Source organism: Zophobas morio, unplaced genomic scaffold, assembly GCF_036711695.1.
Source record: "Zophobas morio isolate AGI-343-1 ecotype UQ-CSIRO unplaced genomic scaffold, CSIRO_AGI_Zmor_V1 ptg000020l, whole genome shotgun sequence".
NCBI classification, from domain to species: Eukaryota; Metazoa; Arthropoda; class Insecta; order Coleoptera; family Tenebrionidae; genus Zophobas; species Zophobas morio.
Genome location: NW_026972125.1, coordinates 4,273,189 through 4,297,074, shown reverse-complemented (window position 1 = coordinate 4,297,074; position 23,886 = coordinate 4,273,189). Strand labels below are relative to the sequence as shown.

The 23,886-nt window shown below is 30.7% G+C and overlaps 1 protein-coding gene across 4 annotated transcripts; it reads left to right on the top strand.

Moving 5' to 3' along the window:
* Positions 1 to 537: 537 nt before the first annotated feature.
* On the top strand, positions 538 to 18,550 carry LOC135131437 (carbonic anhydrase 2-like). Of its 4 annotated transcripts, none has more exons than XM_064059192.1 (7): positions 538 to 648; positions 10,226 to 10,260; positions 17,361 to 17,552; positions 17,603 to 17,724; positions 17,775 to 17,870; positions 17,921 to 18,142; positions 18,202 to 18,550. In XM_064059192.1, the coding sequence occupies exons 2-7, from the start codon at positions 10,227 to 10,229 to the stop codon at positions 18,337 to 18,339; spliced, it is 804 nt and encodes a 267-aa protein (XP_063915262.1). In that variant the 5' UTR covers positions 538 to 648; position 10,226; the 3' UTR covers positions 18,340 to 18,550. The 4 variants fall into 4 exon arrangements, with proteins under 4 accessions (XP_063915262.1, XP_063915260.1, XP_063915263.1 ...); XM_064059190.1 differs by lacking the exon at positions 538 to 648 and adding an exon at positions 1,599 to 1,725 and having other exon boundaries at positions 10,226 to 10,300; XM_064059193.1 differs by lacking the exon at positions 538 to 648 and adding an exon at positions 1,648 to 1,725.
* Positions 18,551 to 23,886: the final 5,336 nt, after the last annotated feature.

Below are 23,886 nucleotides of genomic sequence, written 5' to 3'. Positions count from 1 at the left end.
ATAAAAAAAACAATACGAACAACAAAAAAATAAACCTTGACAAGGTTCGCTGATACTTAACCCCCGACCTTTCCAGGACCCAAAATTAGAACAACACAAACATTACCACAGTGTCAAAGGAAGTGCCAACATTTACCACACAACGCCCCCCGAAACCCAGAAATCGATCGCCAATTAAACCATATCAAAACAATTAGCCGTAAGGCGACCGACCCATCGATCCGCCGCCGCCGCCGGTCCCGAAATAAATTTATATAAAATAATTGTTTTGAGGACCGATATAGCTGCACGCATCCAGGAATTGGGAATTGCGAAAATAGGTCAAGGATGGGATCACACACGAGGAAGCACCATTCGAAGTCCCTCATGCAAGACAATCGATCAGGTTGTGTGGGTTTGATGGGTTCAGTGGAGCGGACACGTGGTGTCGCAGTTATGGTAAAATGATGGATAAATTGAGGAGTGCTAGACCGGTGGGCTTTTCTTGGTAGTTTTGCCTTCTGCGGGTGGGGGACCGGCCGATATTGTGTGGCACGCTTTATTGGGATTTACTGCTGAGTAGTTCCGAGCCGGTTCCATTCGGAGTTGACGATACACACCTGTTGTGTTGGTTTGATTTGGTGATTTTTTTTTTTCGATTTTGGAAAGGTGAGTCGGCTTGATTTTTTTTTTTTTTGGAAAAGTCAAAGGTTAGTTTTGGGTGTGAATGGCTTGACAGAGTTTAATTGTGGGTAATTAAAATCCGAGTTTGACAGATGGAGAATTGGGATTCTGTAATTAAATTTTAATCAGTTTGAAATTTATTGAAAATGTTTGACCTTATTTTTGTTCTATAAATTTTTCAATTAAATATACTAATTAATTACAATATTTTCTTGGCATAAAGAATTTCTTATGTCTGTTGGATACTAAATTTAAAACAAAATTGAAAACAAAATGATATTTTATATTTCTAGTGTCATATTATTTTTTTTTTTTGGCTACGATACGTTTCAGAACGGAATAGAAAATCGTCTACTTTTCCATAGCTTTGCACAAGATCATGTATAAATTAGAATTAAATACAATATCTTTTCAATATTTACAGAACTTAAAATTTTTCTAAATATAAGTGTTGCGTTTTCCTGTGGATTAAACTAAACATAGCCTGTCATGACAATTAAAAATACAAGAATAAGGTCAAAAATCTTTGAATTTTTCTTCCCGACACACACAATTAGTAAATGTATTTTTTCTTAACTGAGACAATTTAATATTTACAATATCCAAGGTTCTTCTGAATGCGAGAATTACGTTTCATGTTGATTTTGGATTAACGTTTACCTATTATTGCATAATTATTTCGTCGCTACCGACTTTTCTTCAAGTCTGTAGATCAAAATTAAAAAACATCTATTAGTTATGTAACATGTGTTCTTGAAAACCTTGTAATGTAATAAGTTTGAATTTCGAACATTATATCATTTAATTTTTTCAAATTCAAATATTCTCTGAAAACTGGAGCGAACACGTGACGTCGCAGTTATTATTACGGTGAGATGATGGAGAATCCGAAACGTGTTCCCCCGGCGGGCTTTTCTAGGTAGTTTTATGGGTGGGGACTTGCCCATACCATGCTTTATTGGGATTTACTACTGAATAGTTTCGAACCGGTTCCATTCGGAGTAGACGAAACCCACCTGTTGTGCTGGCTTGATTTTGCATTTTTTTTTCTAATTTTGCGAGGTGAGTGTTATCTGATTTTTTGGAAAAGAAGGTCGAAGTTGAGTGTGTTGTTGTGATTAGCCCACGCGAGTGCAAATAATTTACTAGCTTTAATAATTGCGATTAATTAAAACGCGCGTTTTGTAGATGTGGGAATTTGCATTCCGTAATTAGGTTTAATTTATTCCGTGACATAACTTGTTTTGTGTGCATTTAATTGTTTTAAAACACATGCTGGGTTTTTCGGCTGGGTTATTATTTTTAAATGGCGTTTCAGTTTTTAGTTGTCACGTTAAGCGAATTTTTTTGCTTCCTTTATTATTTTCGGTTTTGGAAGGTTATTTTGACTTGAAAAAATTACTTCATAAAATTAGATTTCGGGATTTTCGTTTTATGATAACCTCTGTTTATTTTTAGAGCGAATTCGACTTTTAGACGTTTAGATTACAAGCATCAGCGGTTAAAAGAAAATGAAATTTGGTTGATTTTGTGTCCGCAGCTTAGAGAAAAGGACATAAAACTATTTTAAAATATTTTCGTGATTTCGCAGCATTCGGTTTTTGCAATTTCAAAGAATACCAAAAAAGGGGCAAATGACTAGTAGGTAAGTAAAATCGTGCTTTATCTTTTTTTTTTTATGAAAACAGGCCAATTTTGACGTTGAAAAGAATTTTTTTATTTTTTTGTAACCATCTCCATGGATCCGCTGCAATCATGGTCAAAATCTTTACAAATCCACAACTTTTTAAAAAATAACCGTAAAAATAGGGTGAAATGTTAAAACAATGCATTAAAAAAAAATTCACGACAAAAATTAACTTTTTTTATTTTATGAAAAAGCAATAAAAAACTTTAAAGTCAAAATTGGCCTGTCTGCTTAAAATCATAAATACCTTAAAGTAGATGAAAAACAGGTTAAAAATAAAAATAGCCCAAAAAAAACAAGGCAAAATGTAGCCCCGCCCACCCACCCTATCTCTATTGTGATGATTTTTCTATTCGTCGTAAGCCAAGGGGGCCAAACTAACTGCAAAATCCTTATTTCTCTACGAGAAATCAAAAACATGTTTTTGAGTATCGCGTTGTTCAAAGAATACTTTGTATATTAAGAAAAAATTAAAGCCAAAGATTAGGCTCCACCCATACCCGCCCCCATCTCCGTTCTCAATTGCGATGAATTTTTCATTCGTTGTCAGATCGAGGGCCGGGGCTTAATTGCAAGATCCATATTTGTCTACAAGAATTACCATTTTAAACATGTTTTAAGTGTCTCGTTCTGACAAGAGGACTATGTATATTAAGAAAAACGGCAAAATATATGCCCCGCCCACCCACCCTGTCTCAATTGTAATGAATTTTTCATTCATTGACAGACCTAGGGGCGGAGCCTAACTGCCAAATCCACATTTTCTTACAAAAATTTACCATTTTAAACGTGTTTTAAGTTTCTAAAAATAAAAAAAAATTATCACAATTGAGATCGGGTGGGTGGGCGGGGTTTATATTTTGCCTTTTTTTCTTAATATACATAGTATTCTTTGAACAACGCGAAACTAAAAACCTAATTTTTAATTTCTTGTAGAGAAATAAGTATTTGGCAGTTAAGCTCCGCCCCCTTGGTTCACGCTGCATAAAAAAATCATCACAATTGAGACAGGGCGGGTGGGCGGGCTTACATTTTGTTTTTTGGTTTTATATGTATGTGTAGACTTTTTTTGACAACATGAATCTTAAAAAATATTTAAAATGGAAAATTTGTATTAAAAAATGTCAATTTTGCATTGGAGAACCGCCCCATAATTACAAAATCCATATTTCCTTGCAAAAATGTACCATTTTAACCATGTTCTAAGTTTTTTGTTGTGAAAACATGGCCATGTAAAAAACCATCACAATTGGGATCGGGTGGGTGGGCGGGGTTTATATTTTACTTTTTTGATTAAGGTACATAGTATTCTTTGAACACCACGGTACTCAAAAACATGTTTTTAATTTCTTGTAAAGAAATACGTATTTTGCAGTTAAGCCCCGCCCCTTTGGTTCATGCCAAATAAAAAAAATCATTACAATTGAGACGGGGCGGGTGGGCGGGCTTACATTTTGTCTTTTTGTTTTATATGTATGTGTAGACTTTTTTTGACAACAGGAAATTTAAAACATGTTTAAAGTGGAAAATTTGTATAAGAAAATATAAATTTAGCCCCATAATTGCAAAATCCATATTTCCTTACAAAAATGTACCATTTTAACCATGTTCTAAGTTTTGTGTTGTGAAAAGATGGCCATGTATATTAAGGAAAAAACAAAATATAAGCCCCGCCCACCCACCCTGTCTCAATTCTGATGAGTTTTTTTATTCGTCGTAAGCCGAGGGGCGGAGTTTAATTCCAAAATCGTTATTAGTTCTCTGCAAGAAATTACCAAATAAGACATGTTTTTGAGTATCATGTTACTCAAAAAATACTATGTCGGTATATTAAGAGAAAATTAAAGCTATAGATCAAGCCCAACCCATTCCTGCCCTGATCTAAATAGTAATGAAGTTTTAATTCGTTGGCACACCTAGGGGCGGAGCCTAATTGCAAAATCCATATTTTCTCACAAAAATTTACCATTTTAAACCTGTTTTAAATTTTTCAGAAAAAAAATCATCAGAATTGAAATGGGGTGGGTGGGCGGGGTTAATATTTTGCTTCTTTTTCTTAATATACTTAGTGTTCTTTGAACAGCACGATACTCAAACACATGTTTTAAATTTCTTGTAAGAAATAGGTATTTTGTAGTTAAGCTCCGCCCTCTTAGTTCATGCCGAATAAAAAAAAAATCATCACAATTGAGACTGGGCAGGTGGGCGGGCTTACATTTTGTCTTTTGGTTTTATATGTATGTGTAGACTTTTTTTGACAAATGAAACTTAAAATATATTTAAAATGGAAAATTTGTATTAAGAAATGTCAATTTTACAGTGGACAACCGTGCCATAATTGCAAAATCCATATTTCCGTGCAAAAATGTACCATTTTAACCATGTTCTAAGTTTTGTGTTGTGAAAAGATGGCCATGTATATTAAGAAAAAACGAACAAAATATAAACCCCACCCACCCACCCTGTCTCAATTCTGATAACACAGGCCTGCGAAATATAACTTTTAATTTCCCTTTTAAATAATATTGTTTTTTTTTAGGTATTTATGTATGCCGAATTAAAATATAACTCTAGTTTTTTTGTAGCACATCGAGATTTATTTTTATGTAGACCTAAATATTTATAGTTTTTCAAACAATTTTTATGAAAAAATAAAATATAAAAAATATAAAATTGAATATTTATTTATTAAATGAACTAAATTAGTTATAAACAAGACTTAAAAAAACAAATAAATCAAGAAGCTTCTTTTTTTCTTTCTTCAAAGCTCTGATTTAAGCATTTTCTCTTGTATTCACGATAGGATATGTTATTGCTGTTACATTTTTCGCATTATATCTTTTTATATTTGAACAGCAAAAGTAACAATCGTCTGTATGATTTTGTGGCTCCATCCAAATCATTGGTGTCAGCAAACTTAAAGATTTTTTTTTCCTTTTGACCATTTGCGAGGTGCATGAACACATTTTATGAGGCACCCATTTTTTGTCTTGGTTTTTTATATTAACTTTAAAATAACTTTCGCATAGTTGTTCGATAAATTCAGAAATTATTTGTTGTTGTTTTTTGATTAAATAACTTCTACAAATGTAACAGAAGTTATGTGAAGAATTAACCCATTTCCGAGAAGACATTAGTAATTTTTGTTTAAATTCAGGGTAGTAAGCGCATAGTCGACACAAATAAGTCTTACTAAGCTAAACAGCAAATGAAATATCAACACCATTATCCATACATATTATTACCACAAAATCTAGAAGTTAATTTTTATGGTACTAAGAACAAAATTGAAAAAAATATTTTTTGCAGAAACTGTACGTGATAGAAATTTTTGCAATTTTTTTTTATACATGAGTATCTAAGGCCTACCGAAATTACTACTTGATTTTGTTGGGGGAAAACCATCGCAGGCCTGTGTAATTTTTCTTTATTCGTGGTAAGCCGAGGGGCGGAGTTTAATTGCAAAATCGTTATTAGTTCTTTAAAAGAAATTACCAAGGAAGACATGCTTTTGAGTTTCATGTTATTCAAAGAATACTATGTATATTAAAAAAAAATTAAACCCAAAGATCAAGCTCCACCCATACCTGCCCTGTTCTAAATAGTAATGAAGTTTTCATTCGTTGGCACACCTAGGGGCGGAGCCTAAGTGCAAAATCCATACTTTCTTACAAAAATTTACCATTTTAAACGTTTTAAATTTCTAGGAATAAAAAAAATCGTTACAATTGAGATGGGGTGGGTGGGCGGGGTTTATATTTTGCCTTTTTTTTTTAATATACATAGTATTCTTTGAACAACGCGACACTCAAAAACATGTTTGTAATTTCTTGTAAAGAAATAAGTATTTTGCAGTTAAGCTCCGCCCCTCTGGTTCATGCCGAATAAAAAAAATCATCACAATTGAGACAGGGCGGGTGGGCGGGCTTACATTTTGTCTTTTGGTTTTATATGTATGTGTAGACTTTTTTTGACAACGTGAAACTTAAAAAATGTTTAAAATTGAAAATTTGTATTAAGAAATGTCAATTTTGCATTGGAGAACCGCCCCATAAGTACAAAATCCATATTTTCTTGCAAAAATGTACCATTTCAATCATGTTATAAGTTTTTTGTTGTGAAAAGATGGCCATGTATAGTAAGAAAAAAACCCAAATATAAGTCCCGCCCACCCACCTTGTCTCAATTTTGATGATTTTTTTTAATTCGTCGTAAGCCGAGGGGCGGAGTTAATTACAAAATCGTTATTAGTTCTCTACAAGAAATTACCATGTGGGACATGTTTTTGAGTATCATGTTATTCAAAGAATACTGTATATATTAAGAAAAAATTAAAGCCAAAGATCAAGCCCCACCCATACCTGCCCTGATCCAAATAGTAATGAAGTTTTCATTCGTTGGCACACCTAGGGGCGGAGCTTAATTGCAAAATCCATATTTTCTTACAAAAATTTACCATTTTAAACATGTTTTAAATTTCTAAGAATAAAAAAGCACCATAATTGAGATGGGGTGGGTGGGCGGGGTTAACATTGTGCCTTTTTTTTTCTTAATATACATAGTATTCTTTGAATAACGCGATACTCAATAACATGTTTCTAATTTATTGGAAAGAAATAAGTAATTTGCAGTTAAACTTCGCCCTTTTGATTCACTGTGGAAAAAAAAATCATCACAATTTTGTCTTTTTGTTTTATTTACTATGTGTAGACTTCTTTTCACAATATGAAACTTAACACATATTTAAAATTGAAAATTTGTATAAGGAAATATCGATTTTACAATTAGGTTCCACCCCATATTTGCAAAATCCATATTTCCTTGCAAAAATATACCATTTTTACCATTTAAATGTTTTTTTTTTAGAATATGAAACCTTCTCGGGAGCCCTAAATGTATTTTTTTTAATGTAAAACTTTCCCGGAGGCCCCAAATGTAGTTTTTTACGAATATGAAACCTTCTCGGGAACGCCAAATGTTTTTTTAAAAATATAAAACCCTCTCGGGGACGCCAAATGGTTTTTTTTTGTAGAATGTGAAACCTTCTCGGGGGTCCCAACCTCTTTTTTTTTAAATGTAAAACCTTCTCGGGGCGCCAAATGTCTTTTTCAAAAATATAAAACCTGCTCGGGAGTCCCAACTGTCCTTTTTAAAAATGTAAAAACTTCCCAAAGGCCCTAAACGTATTTTTTTAAGAATGTAAAACCTTCTCGGGGGTCCTAATTGTACTCTTTTAAAAATGTAAAATCTTCTCGGGGACCCAAATATTGTTTTTAATGTGAAACCTTCCCGGGGGCGCCAACTGTCTTTTTAAAAATATAAAACTTTCTCGGAGACGCTAAATATTTTTTTTTTAATATGAAACCTTCTCGGGGGTCCCAACTGTTTTTTTTTTAATGTAAAAACTTCTCGGGGGCGCCAAATGGTTTCTTTTTAGAATGTGAAACCTTCTCGGGGGTCCCAACTGTTTTTTGTTTTAATATAAAACCTTCTCGGGGTCCCAAACGGTTTTGTTAAATGTAAAACCTTCTCGGAGGCCCCAAATGTATTTTTTTAAGAATATGAAACCTTCTCGGGGGTGCCAAATGTTTTTTTTCTTAGAATGTGAAACCTTCTCGGGGGTCCCAACTGTTTTTTGTTTTAATATAAAACCTTCTCGGGGTCCCAAACTGTTTTGTTAAATGTAAAACCTTCTCGGAGGCCCCAAATGTATTTTTTAAGAATATGAAACCTTCTCGGGGGTGCCAAATGTTTTTTTTTTTAGAATGTGAGACCTTCTCGGGGGTCCCAACAGTTTTTTGTTTTAATATAAAACCTTCTCGGGGTCCCAAACGGTTTTGTTAAATGTAAAACCTTCTCGGAGGCCCCAAATGTATTTTTTTAAGAATATGAAACCTTCTCTGGAACGCCAAATGTTTTTTTTTGTAGAATGTGAAACCTTCTCGGGGGTCCCAACTGTCTTTTTTTAAAAATATGAAACCTTCTCGGGAGTCCCAACCTCTTTTTTGTTAATGTAAAACCTCGGAGCGCCAAATGTCTTTTTTAAAAATATAAAACCTTCTCGGGGGTCCCAACCGGTTTTTGTTTTAATGTAAAACCTTCCCGGAGGCCCCAAATGTATTTTTTTTAAGAATATGAAACCTTCTCGGGGGCGCCAAATGTTTTTTTTTGGCAGAATGTGAAACCTTCTCGGGGGTCCCAACCGGTTTTTTTTTTATGTAAAACCTTCTCGGGGGCGCCAAATGTTTTTTTTTTAGAATGTGAAACCTTCTCGGGGGTCCCAACTGATTTTTGTTTTAATATAAAACCTTCTCGGGGTCCCAAACGGTTTTTTTAAATGTAAAACCTTCTCGGGGACGCCAAATGGCTCTTTTTGTAGAATGTGAAACCTTCTCGGGGGTCCCAACAGTTTTTTTTTTTTTAATATGAAACCTTCTCGGGGGTCCCAACCGTTTTTTTTTTTAATATAAAACCTTCTCGGGGCGCCAAATGTCTTTTTTAAAAATATAAAAACTTCTCAGGAGTCCCAACTGTCTTTTTTAAAAACATAAAACCTTCCCGAAGGACCCAAATGTATTTTTTTAAGAATGTGAAACCTTCTCGGGGGTCCTAATTGTACTCTTTTAAAAATGTAAAATCTTCTCGGGGACCCAAATATTTTTTTAATGTGAAACCTTCCCGGGGGTCTCAACTGTCTCTTTTAAAAATGTCAAACTTCTCGGGGACCCCAAATATCTTTTTTTTAATAATGTGAAACCTTCTCGGGGGTCCCAACTGTCTTTTTTTACGAATATTAAACCTATTCGGAGCTCTCAACTTCAAACCTTCTTATTTTCAAATACACTGTGACTAATAGCATCTATATTGTTTTTACTCCATTGAATTTATCACTCAAAATCAAATTTTCAAATTTTTCACAGAAGCAATATTTGTTGGACTGTACTTCAGAGGCGAGGGAAGTCCCATCGGAATAACTTTCCACCAGTTTTTTACTTAATGTTGAGAAATAATAACTAATGTATTTTTAATGTATTATACGAAGGTTGAGTAATTTTGGTATTGTGTTTAAAAACCGGGTCATTTAAGATTTAAATGTTTTTTTTTAAACTTCCGCGCTTTAGAATTTTAAAACTTGTAGTAGTGCTTGAATTTTATTATTGAAAACAGTTCGAGCACTTATCGTATTATTCCGCTGAAGATAAAAGTGAACTCAAAAACATAATTATCTAAATTAATTGGTTCATAATTTATGATAAAAATATTAATAATAATGATTTCTTTTGCGTTTAATATAAAAACAACGTCACAAAATCAAAAGAGATAGCTAAAATTTACCCAAAGTAGTAGTAGTAAGGCGAGGGATTAGGGCACTCCAGGTACCAGTGTAACGAAATATGACCTTGGTGTTGGTGATTGCTCGTTATAAAAACAAGGCAGAACTTCGATAAATGAAACTCTTTATCTAAAATCGGATCTCCATTTATTCACTCACTTTTGTTTTTATTGTTGTCCCCAAGTTCCAAGTCCTACATTAATAACTAATGACAGCTATGTAATTAATTTCATGCAACTGCCTTGGTCACGCGACCCACAATTAGACAATTTTTGTTATAATTACCGTCAGAATTAATGAATGTTCGAAAACCGTGTTACGTCTTACTAATACCTCTCCCATTTATGATTATCAAACTGCACTATTAGTAATAACCTACTATACCGAAACTAACCTTGACTTAATGTTTCTCAAAACCTAATAATTAAGCCACAATCGCTTAGTGAAATTTCGCACAAGTGAAATCGTGCCGGAAAGGTCAAGATCAAACAACTCCATTTATCTTAGTTGCTATCACTATTAATGTGTTTTTTTTTTTTCAGAATGGCAGTCGATTGGGGTTATTCACAGTTCAACGGTAAGAAAACCTAGCTTCAAGACGTCCAGTCCGCTACATTGTACGATGTTAAGACTTACTAATTTTATCCCGACCCCCAACAAGCGCAATATTTTTAGAGATAACCTTTTGTTGTATTTCTGGATTGTTCTCGGAGGAAGTGCACGTAGTAATCACCGAATAATGACTGTGTATGGCTTTCACGCACCGGCTACCTAATGACACCCAAGCGCAAATTTTCAAAATTATACGTATTTACTAAAATTAATTTTTCATTTTTCTCACGGATGCAGAATTGTTGCAAAATTTTATTGAGTAACCGGGCCACTTTCCGGCACGATTTCCTTTCAACCAAGTCTTACGTAAGCGTTACGTCTCCACCAAAACAAAGCAATATTTTAGGCAAATTACCGGCAGGAAAAACACATTAGCATGATTGAGCGGCGATGCATTCTCAGAAGTCTGGGTCTTTTTAGGGTCTGGACTGCGAGAAACAATAGCTTAATAATCGTTGGCATATTCATGACGGAAATGCATTGTTAAGCAATCTGGTCGTCATAAATTAATTATAAATAGGTGGAATTGGCCAAATTGCTTAAGTCAACAACGTAATTTATTAAAGAGGAGTTAATTTTTCGTGTCGCTTTTTCTAATTAGCGGGGGGTTTTATTGTTTGTTTAATTCCCGATAATTACCATGTATTCACGGGATTCACACGTAGTCTAGACATGTCATTCTCAGTTCTGGGCTGTTAAAGCCGATGTTTTGGCGTGGTACTCGAGCGGAAAGAGTAAATGAAGTCATTATTCGTCGGGTTCATAAAGTTCGAGGGTCTGACGCCAAGTCCGATTTATTTGAATTGTTAATTTCCGTGTTTTGAAACACTGTTGTTATTTACATAAGAAATATGTACATGGATTACAATTTTTGTCTGTAGTCAGTCCAGCCACTCTTTGTGATAATCGTTAACGGACTTCCCGCAAACCACATGATTCCACTTCCATTTGTTATCGGTAAAACCGCAAAGACACCGCTTTGGAACCAACGCAACAACCATAAAACATTAACATACCGCTCTTGACTACAAAACAATCTGTCGTCAATAAAGGGATTCTTTTATTGGAGATATTATAAACAATCATAAATTTTCACTCTTATCGCTACATTACCCAATATATTGTGATAATAGGCTTGCCTGAATACCAGTCTGAAACGCTCCAATGACGATAATTACAAATAATAACAATAAAAATAAAACTCTGGTTGGTACTTGTACGTACCGGTAAGCAGTGCCTGAGCGCTAATTACATATGTGGGCTGATATTTACATAAATTTTTATTGCTGATTATTGTATTTATAACCGGAAAATTATTTTTGTTTCTGTGAAACTAAAAGGAGTAATAAGTTTATAAATGGACCCTAAATGACAGTACTGTATCCTCAAATTTTCAGGAGAATGGGATGGGCAATTTATTAATTTTTTGAGTCATCGTATACATTTAAAAAAAATTTAATAACACATATTCCGATAATTGTAAGATGATCAGCTTTTAGAAGGGTCATAAAAAATTTTGATTAACCAGTTACCATAAACTAGAAGTGGAAGAGTACGTAATTTTTTAAAATTTAAGTAACATTTACTATTGTAAAAGGTTGACAGCAATCAGTTTTTAATTTTTCAGTTTTTAGAAAATTTGAATATTTTAATTTTTATGGTCTTTTAATTTTTCGATTTGCAATTTCTCAATTTTTAAATACGTATTTAAAATGTTCATCTTTTTGATTTTTCAACGTTGCGATGTTTCGTTTCTCATATTTTAATTTTTGATTTTTCCATTTTCCGTTTCTTCAATTTTACAATATTTTGATTTTTCAAATGTGGTAGACTTTTCTAATTTTCCAGTTTTTCGATGTTTCAATGTTACAGTCTTTCTTCAATTTCTCGGTGTTACGACTTTTTAATTTTTCAGTTTTTCAGTTTATCGGGGTTTCGAATTTCAGTTTTTAAACTTTTCGATATTTCATTGTGGTGTGGCAACTTTTCTATTTTTCGATGTTTTCGATTTTCGAATTATTTTTCGATTTTTCAATTTTTAGATAAGTATTTTGAATTTGGGTTCTCTCAATTTTACGATTTTGCAGTTTTTAGATTTTTCAAACATGTACCTATTCAACTTTCGTAATTTTTTAATTTTTCGATGTTTCAATGTTACAATTTTTAGGTTATTCATTTTTGATTTTTCAATTTCTCTGTATTTCGACTTTTAAATTTTTCGACTATTTAATTTTTCAATTTTTCGATTTTCGATTCTTCAATTTTTAATTTTTTTTTTCAAATTATATTTATATATTCTTATTTTTCGTTTTATATTTTCTCTATTTTACAATTTCTAGATATTTTAATTTTTTCAATTTTTATATTTTTAATTTCTCAAATTCTTAAGTTTCTCGATGTAATTTTTCGATTTTTCAATTTTTCATTTTTTGATATTTCTCCGATTTTTGAACTATTTTTCAGTTTTTCGATTTTCAATTTTTCGAATTTCAGTTCTTAAACTTTTCGATGTTTCATAGTTGTAATTTTTTTACAACTTTTTGATCCGCTTTTTGATTTTCGAATTATTTTTCGTTGTTTCAATTTTTAGATATTTTGATTTTTCGTTGTTTTAATTTTGCGATTTTCGTGTCTCAATTTTTAATTTTTAATTTATCAATCTTTCGTTTTTTGAATTTTACGATTTTGCAATTTTTCGATGTTTCAATGTTACCATCTTTAGGTTTTTCATTTTTGATTCTTCAAATTCTCGCTTTTTCGACAATTTTTCAACAAGTATTTAATTTTTCAGTTTTTCAATTTTTCGATTTTCGATTCTTCAATTTTTCAATTTTTTCAATTTATATTTTCTTGATTTCTTATTTTTCGATTTATAGATCGTGGATTTCATATTTTTCGATTCTTCAATTTTTACAATAGATATTTTAATTTTTTCCCTTTTTCGCCTTTTATAAGTTTTTCAATTTTTATAAGTATTTTCAATTTGTCAAATTCTCAAGCGTTTCGATGTAGTTTATCGATTTTTCAAATTCTCCAATTTTTTTCAATTCATATTTTCTTGATTTCTTATTTTTCGATTTATATTTTCTCTATTTTATATTTTTCGATTTTACAATTTTTAAATATTTTAATTTTCTCGATTTTTCGTCTATTATTTGATAAGATAAGACTGTTTTTTGGCAAATAACATACCCTCTAAGAAAAGAGAGGGTGGGTGGGCGGGGCTAGTACTTGCTAAGATAAAAGTGATTTTGGCAAATAACATATATTCCAAGGAAAGTGAGGGTGGGTGGGCGGGGCTAACCCTTGCTAAGATAAGAGTGACTTGTTGCAACTTTTCTATTTTCCGATTTTTCGATGTTTCCGATTTTCGAATTATTATTTTTCGATTTTTCAGTTTTTAGATTTTTTGATTTTTCATTCATTTCAATTTTGCGATTTTCGTCTCTCAGTTTTTAATTTTTCTATTATCAATCTTTCGTTCTTTCAATTTTACGATTTTGCAGTTTTTAGATTTTTCAAATACGTATTAAATTTTTGTGATTTTTCAATTTTTCGATGTTTTAATGTTACAATCTTTAGGTTTTTCATTTTTGATTCTTCAATTTCTCGGTATTTCGACATTTTAATATTTGAATTTTTGGAATTTCTATTCTTCAATTTTTCAATTTTTTTATGTTTATATTTTCTCGATTTCTTATTTTAGATGTTTTAATTTTTTCGATTTTTCGTCTCTCAATTTTTAATGTCTAATTTTGCAATTTTTATCTTTTTAATTCTCAAATTCTTAAGCCTTTCGATGTAATTTTTCGAATTTTCATTTTTACAATTTTTTGATTTTTCTCCGATTTTTGAACTATTTTTTGATTTCTCGGTTTTTCAATTTTTAGTTTTTCGAATTTCAGTTGTTAAATTTTCGATGTTTCATTGTTGCAATTTTTCAATTTCCCGATTTTTTATTTTGATTTTTTGTTGTTTTCAATTTTGTGATTTTCCTCTCTGAATTTTTCAATTTTCAATCTTTCGTTCTTTCAATTTTATGTTTTTGTAGTTTTTAGATTTTTCAAATATGAATTCAATTTTTGTAAGTTTTCAGTTTTTCAATTTTTCGATTTTCGATTTTTCAATTTTTTTTTTTTTTATTTATATTTTCTCAATTTCATATTTTTTGATTTTTCAATTTTTAGATATTTTAATTTTTTCCATTTGTCGCCTCTCAATTTTTAATTTTGAAGTTTTTCAATTTTTATGTTTTCAATTTCTCAAATTCTTTAGGTTTTCGATGTAATTTTTCGATTTTTAGTTTTGAATTTTTTCGATTTTTGCCGATTTTTGAACCATTTTTCGATTTCCCAATTTTTCAATTTTCAGTTTTTCGGATTTCAATTCTTAAATTTTTCGGTGTTTTCAATGACTTCGATTTTCGAATTATTTTTATATTTTCCAACTTTTAGACGTTTTGATTTTTTGTTATTTTCAATTTTTCAGTTGTTAATCTTTCATTCCTTCTTTTTCGATTTTGTGTTTCCTCAATTACTTGAAAACGAAAATTGAAAAATGGAAAGATCAAAATTAAAAAATCAACTAATCGAAAAATAAACTGAAAAGTGCAAAACTTAAAAAGTCGAAAAATCAAAAATTACGACGTCGAAAAAAATTTAAAAACTGATAAATGAAATTTGAATAATGGAATGATAGGAAAATTGAAGATACAAAATTAGGAAAAACTGAAAATCTAAATTTTGAATTTTGTTTCAATTTTTGTTTTTTAATTTTTGATTTTCGGATTTTTTAATTATTTAGTTTTTCAGTATTCCAGTTTTCCGAATTTTTCAATTTCTCAACTTCTTACTTTTTCAGTTTCTCAGTTTCTCACTTTTTTTAAGTTTTGTGATTTAAAATTTTTCAGCTACTGATTTTTCTATTTTTCGATTTTTCGTTGTTTTCAATTTTTCAGTTTTTAATTTTTCATTAATTCTTTTTTAAGATTTTGATATTTTTCAATTTTTCGATTTTCTATTTCTCGAATTTCTTTTCTTGAATTTTTCAGTGTTTCATTCGTGCTAGTTATCAATTTTTCAGTTTTTCGATTTTTTTTTCCTGATTTTTGAATTATTATTTATAAAAAAAACTCTTGATGGAGATGATGACACATTTTGGAGAACTTAAAAAACTGCAAATTTGAAAAAAAAAACAAATTTTTTAATCGAAAAATAAAAAAAAATAAAAATTGAAAAACTGAAAGATCTAAAGTAAAAAATCAACTTATCGAAAAATAAACTGAAACGTGTAAAACTTAAAAAATCTAAAAATCAAAAATTAAGACATCGAAAAAAATTGAAAAACTGATAAATGGAATTTGAAAAATGGATTGACTGAAAGATCGCAGAAACAAAATTAGGAAAAGCTGAAAATCAAAAATTGAATATTTTCATTATTCAATTTTTGGGCTTTTTAACTTTTGACTTTAGGATTTTTTTTATTTTTCAGTTTTTTAGGTTTCATAAGTTTTCAGTTTCTCAAGTTCTTACTTTTTCAGTTACCTAGTTTCTCATTTTTTTTTAAGTTTTGTGATTTCAAATTTGACGGCTATTGACTTTTAATTTTTTCGATTTTCTAATTTTGCAATTTTTTGTCCATCAGGGGAAATAACCTGAATACGATAGGACAACTGGTTTTCGAAATATTCGAAATTTTGATCGAAAAATTGAGAAATTAGGGAAACTTAAAAGCTGTGCATTTGAGAACTTGAGAAACCAGAAGGTAAAAAATCTATTAATCGAAAAATAAAAACCTGAAAAGTGCAAAAATAAAAAAAAAATGAAAAATCGAGATACCGAACATTGGAAAATCAAAAAATTTAAATATTCAAAAATCTAGAATTGAAAAATCAAAATACCGATAAAAAAACACTTGTCGAAAAGTAGAAAAATGGAAAAAACTGAAGAGTCGGAAAATATAAAATTAAAAAAATTGAATACATAAAATATATATCGAAAAATTGAAAAATCCAGAAACTGAAATGTTGAAAAATTCAGAAATTTAAAAATCGAAAAGACGAAATATTTTTAAAATCGAAAAATCAACTCTAAAATGTAAAAACTCGAAAGATTGATAAAATCCAAAAATCTAAACCGAAAAATTGAAAATTGACAAACGAAAAACTCAAATAGAAAAATCGAAGAACTGAAAACTTGAAAAATGGAATCTGTTAATAAAACCCTCCACCGTCACATCACTTATTTTAATGGGATAAATATTTACAAAATTTTACAGCGGAAAAAGTTTCGCCATTAAAAATTTAATAGTTGTGTGATTTGATTTGTTTTTATAATCAAGTGCTCTAAAAGCCCGATTTTATGGGAGTTCGCTGCCACTAAAAAAATTCGTTAGACAGAAATATTGTTAATTTTTTGCAATAAAAGACAAATAAAAGTGAGAATTTAAATTAAATTTAATTAAAATTATAAACTTGGGAGCATCATTTAAATGTTTACATTACGGATGTCGAATCTGCCGTCTCGTAAAATGAAATATACACGCAGACGTAATAAAATTCTGATGAAATCAGGTATGAAAATGCGTGTATAAAATTGCGTAACAAGTCTGACCCCAATTTCTTTACTTCAGTTTCCGTTGTAATAAAATTCGCGCTAAATTTTTATAGTCGTCAAGGTTAAACATAAATTACTAATTTTTAAAAAACTGGCCCCTGTATGGTGTCCTTGACCCCACAAACAACAAAACAAACCAAATTCAAGTTTTAATCTTCCTCAAATCCCGAATTTATGTTCAAACCCGACCACTTAAGCAGCCATCGCAATTTCCCAACACCTTCCAAAAAACCCGCTTTCGAACCCATGAAATCCGCTTGCCAAATACCCTTAAACGCCAATTACCGAACAAAACCGCCTCCAACTAACCGCGACGGAATAATTCACGACATAATGGTCCGCGAACACGGCATTCGTCGAACAGGCTCGTAAATTTTTCACGAACAAACAGCCAAATTTCCGTAAAATATGCATTGTTGTTGACAAAGACGACCGGATTGCGTGCTTTCAGGGCCTGAAACGTGGGCTAAGTGCTACCCGGAAGCCGCCGGAGACCGGCAGAGTCCGGTGGACATTCAACAGGTGTGCCTGAAAAGCCTCAACACCAACCAGAAGCTGACGTGGAGGTACATCGCGGAGAACACCGAGGACGTCACGAATCCGGGGTACTGCTGGAAGGTGCACGTCCGGGGGGACGGATCCGGTGAGTCCTGGATGAAGTCGGGAATGGGTTAAGAATAGTGGGTTTTGTAGAGCTGACGGGGGGTCCTTTGGAGGACAACAAGTACGTCCTGGAACAGTTCCATTGTCACTGGGGGCAGGATAACGATCAAGGGTCGGAACATACGGTCAATGGGGAGAAGTACGCCGGAGAGGTAACCAACTCAATTTAGACACAACTAAGTTAATAAAGCGACAACTTTAGTTGCATTTGGTCCACTGGAACACCACGAAGTACTGCTCGTTCGCCGAAGCTGCCAAGTACCCCGACGGACTATGTGTGATCGGAGTGTTCCTAAAAGTAAGTACTTTATTTTATTAGTGACACTAAACACTGACTGGATTCCACAGCCCGGAAGATGCAACCCGGAACTGGACAAAATCGTCCACCAGCTTTGTAAAATCGAGTACCGAGGAGAAACGGCCAAAATTGGGGAGCCGCTAAATCCGGGCCTGTTCATCCCGGAAGACAGCGGCTACTACACGTACCAAGGGTCCCTGACAACCCCCCCTTGTTCCGAGTGTGTGATTTGGGTCGTGTTTAAAGAGCCTATCGAAGTGTCCGAAGAGCAGGTGCGTATTTCAAAAATTTTGATTGTCTTGTGTACCAATTTAGTACCAAATTTTTTCAGTTGGGGGCGTTCAGGAGTTTGAAGTCGTACTGTAGGGAGGACGGTTGTCCGTGTGACGACTTTGAGGGGTTCGTGAAGAAAAATTTTAGACCGACGTTGCCTTTGGGGGAGAGGGAGATTCGAGAATGTCGACAATAGATTAGATAGGCGTTTGGAGAGTTGCAATATATTTTTGTTCCTATATTGGTGTACTTGTCAGTGATATCGGTGTGAGAATGGTCACAGGTGCCTTATTACATTAGTTAGATTTATATTACAACAATGTTAGAGATACCTATTTTTAGACGAGACGGTCGTGTTGTAACATATTGTAATAAAAATACAGTTTTAATATACTGCTTGCAATTAGTATGGTGATATTATGAGCACTTTGAGGGCTTAAATATTTATAATAATTAAACTTCTAAGTTTTCCAATCTCTATTCGGTTTTGACAAACACCACTGATCCCAATAATGGACATCTGTTGTACTAGTGTCTTGAAATTTCTTAAAAAAAAATACTTTTTTGATAGCTAGCTCCACAAACATTGTATTGAAATTTTCAAGGTATGAGATTTTTTTTTAATATTGAAGATTTTAAAGACAAATTGCGCCAAAGTTGTAAAGTAATGTTAAAAGTTTTACACATTATTTGAAGTACAATTTGATGAAAAAACTGAAACATCGAAAAACCGAGTTATCGAAAAATTAAAAAATCGAGAAGTCGAAAATTTGAAAAATTGATAAAGCAAAGACCTGAAAAATCTAAAAATTGGAAGGTAAAAAACTGAAGATTGTAAAACTGAAAAAACGAAAAAACAAAAAAATCGAGAAATTGAAATATGTAGGTTAAAATAGAAAAAACTAAAATTTGAAAAATTGAACAGAGTATAAATATAAAAAAATCGTCATTTTCATAAATCCGAAAATTGAAAAATCGATGAAACTGAAAACTCCCAAAATTGTAACATCGAAAAACCGAATTTTCGAAAAACTGAAAAATCGAAAAATTTAAGAACCGAAAAACTGAAAATGTAAAATTGAAAAACGAAAAACTGGAAAGTCGGAAAGTAAATCAAACTGAAAAATCAAAATACTGAAACCGAATTGAAAATTTGAGAAATCGAAAAGTAAAAAAAGTGAAAAATTTAAAATCAAAGAATGTAAAACTGAAAAATCCAAAACTGGAAATATCAAAAATCCAAAAGTAAAATAATTAAGAAAAAACAATAATTGAAAAAGGGAAAAATTAAAAAATCGGAAAATCTAAAAATCCAGAAATTGAAATATGCAGGCCAAAATCGCAAAATGAAAAAATTCGAAAAATTCAAAAATCGAAGAAATATTGAGAATAACTGAAAAATCCCAAAACTGAAACATCGAAAAGCCAAGTTATCGCGAGAGAGAATTCGGAAGTCGAAAAATTGGGAAATCAAAGACCTGAAAAATCGAAAAATCAAGAACTCTAGAAATCAAAAAATCGAAATACTGAAGCTTGGAATTGAAACTTTGAGAAATCGAAAGGTAAAAAACTGAAAAATTTAAAAGTGAAGAATGTAAAACTGAAAAATCAAAACTCGACAAATGGAAAAATAGAAAGATTGAAAACTCGAATATCGAAAACTGAAATCTCGAAAACAGATATCCAAAAATCGAAAAGTAAAATACTTGAAAATCGGAAAACTGAAAAATTGAAATATTAAAAATCGGGACGTCTAAAAACGAGAAATTGAAATATGTAGGAAAAATCGAAAAATTAAAATTTGAAAAATTGGACAGAGTAAATTTAAATAAATCGAAAAATTGAAAAATCAAAAATTGATATCTGGATAAATCAAGAAAACGAAAAATTAATGAAGCTGAAAAATCGAAAAATTTGAAACAGAAAAATTGAAAAATGTAAAATTGAAAAATGCAAAACTGAAAAACGAAAAACTGGAAAATCGAAAAACTGAAAAATTAAAAAGCCAGCTGTCGAAAAATCTAAAATTTAAGAAATCAAAACATTACAATATAAAACTCAAATATCGGAACATTGATTAAACGTTAAATCGAAAATTCAGAAATGGAAAAACTCCTAAAATTGAAGTTTTGAAAAGTTGAGAAATTGAAAATTCGAAAAATCGAGAAACAGAACAATTTTTAACACTGAAAAACCGAGAAAAATTGAGAAATCCCTAAACTAAAACGTAAGAAATATCGTTGAATCGTCGTTTTCTGACTTTTAGAAAAAATCTATTTTTTCGATTTTGAAACATTCGATATTCCGATTTTTCGATTTTTTTGATTTTTCAATAGTTCAGTTATTAAATTTCCGTTGGTATTTCCCGATTTTCAATTTATTAGATTTATTTCTTGGATTTTCTTAATTGGAATTTTTTTGTTTTTCGATTTCTTCATTTTTGCTCGTTTTTTCAATTTTTCGATTTACCGTTTGACTAATTTTTCGATTTTTGAGTTTTGGGTTTTTTCAGTTTTTCGATTTTTCATATTTTAATTGGTGGATTTCTTAAATTTTAGATTTTTCGGTTTCTGTTTTTTTCATTTCTGTTCGTTTTTTCAGTTTTTCGATTTTTGAGTTTCATCAATTTTTCGATTTCTCGATGTCCTGAGATGTCGATTTTTTGATTTTTCGATTATTTTGTATTCACTCTTCAATTTTTCAAATTGTAATTTTTCGGTTTTGGTCTACATAATTCAATTTCTCGATTTTTCAATTATTTTACTTTGCGATTTTTTATACTCGAATTTTCAATCGAGAAATCAAAAAATTTATAAAAACTGAAAAATGGAAAAACTGAAAAATCAAAAAACCAGAAATCGTAAAATCTAAAATTTAAGAAATAAAAAATTAAAATATCAAATACTGAAAAATCGAAAAACTGAAAAATCACAAAACTCAAATATTGAAAAATTGAGCAATCGATAAATGGAAAATTCAAAAATCGAGGCAAAATTGCGGAATCGAAAAACCGAGTTATCGAAAAATCGAAAAGTCGAAAAATTGGAAAATCCAAGAGCTGAGAAATCGAAACATTGAAAAATCAAAAAATTGAAAAATCGAAGAATTGAAAAAAAATTGAAAAATCTCAAAACTGAAAGATCGAAAAACTGAGTTATCGAAAGTCAAAGAATTGAAAAATCAATGACCTGAAAAACCGAAAAATTGAAAAATCGAAAAATCAAAAGCCCAAGAAATCAAAAAATCGAAATACTGAAGCTTGGAATTGAAAATTTGAGAAATCGAAAGGTAAAAAACTGAAAAATTTAAAACTGAAGAATGTAAATTCAAAAATCGACAAACCAAAAAATAGAAAAATTGAAAATTCGAATATCGAAAATTGAAAACTCGAAAACAGATGTCCAAAAATCGAAAAGTAAAATACTTGAAAAACGGAAAACTGAAAAATTGAAAAATTAAAAAATCGGGACGTCTAAAAACGAGAAATTGAAATATGTAGGAAAAATTGAAAAATTAAAATTTGAAAAATTGAACAGAGTAAATTTAAATAAATTAAAAATTGAAAAATAAAAAATTGATATCTGGATAAATCAAGAAAACGAAAAATTAATGAAGCTGAAAAATCGAAAATTGAAAAATCAACAATTGTTTCTTGAATTTTCATAAAAAAATCGAATAACGAAAAATGGAAATATTGTAAAATTGAAACATCAAACAAACCGATAAATTCGAAGTTAAAATATCGAGTAATCGAAAATTTAGAAATGGAAAAACTCCCAAAATTGAAGTTTTTAAAATTTGAGAAATTGAAAATTCGAAAAATCGAGAAACTGAAAAATTTTTAACACTGAAAAACCGAGAAAAATTGAGAAATCCCTAAACTAAAATGTAAAAAATATTGTTCAATCGTCGTTTTCTGACTTTTAGAAAAAAATCTATTTTTTCGATTTTGAAACATTAGATATTCCGATTTTTCGATTTCAGTTTTTAAATTTCCGTTTTTATTTCTCGATTTTCAATTTATTCGACTTATTTCTTGGATTTTCTTAATTGGAATTTTTTTTTGTTTTTCGATTTCTTCATTTTTCCTCGTTTTTTGAATATTTCGATTTACCGTTTTTCGATTTTTCAGATTTTAATTGGTGGATTTCTTAAATTTTAGATTGTTCGGTTTCTGTTTTTTTCATTTCTCTTCGTTTTTTCAGTTTTTCGATTTTTCAGCTTCATCAATTTTTCGATTTCTCAATGTACTGAGATGTCGATTTTTTTATTTTTCAATTTTTTTGTATTCATTCTTCAATTTTTCAAATTGTAATTTTTCCGTTTTGGCCTACATAATTTTACTTTGCGATTTTTTATACTCGAATTTTCAATCTTTCGATTTTTCAATGTTTTGATTTCTCAGGTCTTGGATTTCTCGACTTTTCGATTTTTCGATAACTCGGTTTTTCGATTCCGCAATTTTGCCTTGATTTTTGAATTTTCCATTTATCGATCGCTCAATTTTTCAATATTTGAGTTTTGGGATTTTTCAGTTTTTCGATTTTTCAGTATTTGATATTTTAATATTTCATTTCTTAAATTTTAGATTTTACGATTTCTGGTTTTTTGATTTTTCAGTTTTTCGATTTTTCAGTTTTTATTAATTTTTCGATTTCTCGATTTTTCAGTTTCTGGATTTTTTTAAATTTACTCTGTACAATTTTCGGTTTTCGATACTCGAATTTTCAATATTCCTATTTTTCGATTTGTTGAGTTTTGATTTTTCCATTTTTCAGTTTTTTACTTTTCGATTTCTCAAATTTTCAATTCCAAAACCAAAAATCGAAAAATCTAAAATTTAAGAAATCAAAACAATAAAATATCAAAAATTGAAAAACCTCAAAACTGAAATATCGAAAAATTGATCAAACGATTAATCGAAAAATTGAAAAATCGAAGAATTGAAAAAAACTGAAAAATCCCAAAACTGAAAGATCGAAAAACTGAGTTATCGAAAGTCAAAGAATTGAAAAATCAATGACCTGAAAAATCGAAAAGTTGAAAAATCGAAAAATCAAGAGCTCGAGAAATCAAAAAATCCAAATACTGAAGCTTGGAATTGAAAATTTGAGAAATCGAAAGGTAAAAAAACAGAAAAATTTAAAACTGAAAAATGTCAATTCAAAAATCGACAAACCAAAAAATAGAAAAATTGAAAATTCGAATAGCGAAAATTGAAAACTCGAAAACAGATATCCAAAAATCGAAAAGTAAAATACTTGAAAATCGGAACACTGAAAAATTGAAAAATTAAAGAATCGGGACGTCTAAAAACGAGAAATTGAAGTATGTAGGAAAAATCGAAAAATTAAAATTTGAAAAATTGAACAGAGTAAATTAAAAAATTACTATACGTTCATTTTTCCAAACATTTGGAAAATCATGTCTAAAAAAATTGTCTGGAGAATTCGGGCCATTAAATTACACAATTTTTTGAAAACCAACATACAACTTTTGCAAGAGTGGCATTTTAATACAATTCCAGACTTCGAAAACATTTATTGGATTTTATACCAGAACATGAATCAGATGGCACATCCTGTATTCATTGGAGAAGATGGGATTGAAATTCCGGATAAGTTATTTCTCAAAGAAGAATTCAGAGTATTAGGGTTCTTATGGGATATATCTGAATATCCTTTAAATAACTTTATAATTACATACAATTGTTCCAATCCGTATGAGTCAATTTCTACACTGA

Coding starts and splice junctions, on each gene's coding strand:
- LOC135131437 (XM_064059190.1), top strand. CDS start 1,614: ATGCTTTATTGGGATTTACTACTGAATAGTTTCGAACCGGTTCCATTC. Junction 1,726..10,225: donor TTTTTTTCTAATTTTGCGAG/GTGAGTGTTATC, acceptor TTTTTTTTTCAG/AATGGCAGTCGATTGGGGTT. Junction 18,143..18,201: donor TCGAAGTGTCCGAAGAGCAG/GTGCGTATTTCA, acceptor AAATTTTTTCAG/TTGGGGGCGTTCAGGAGTTT.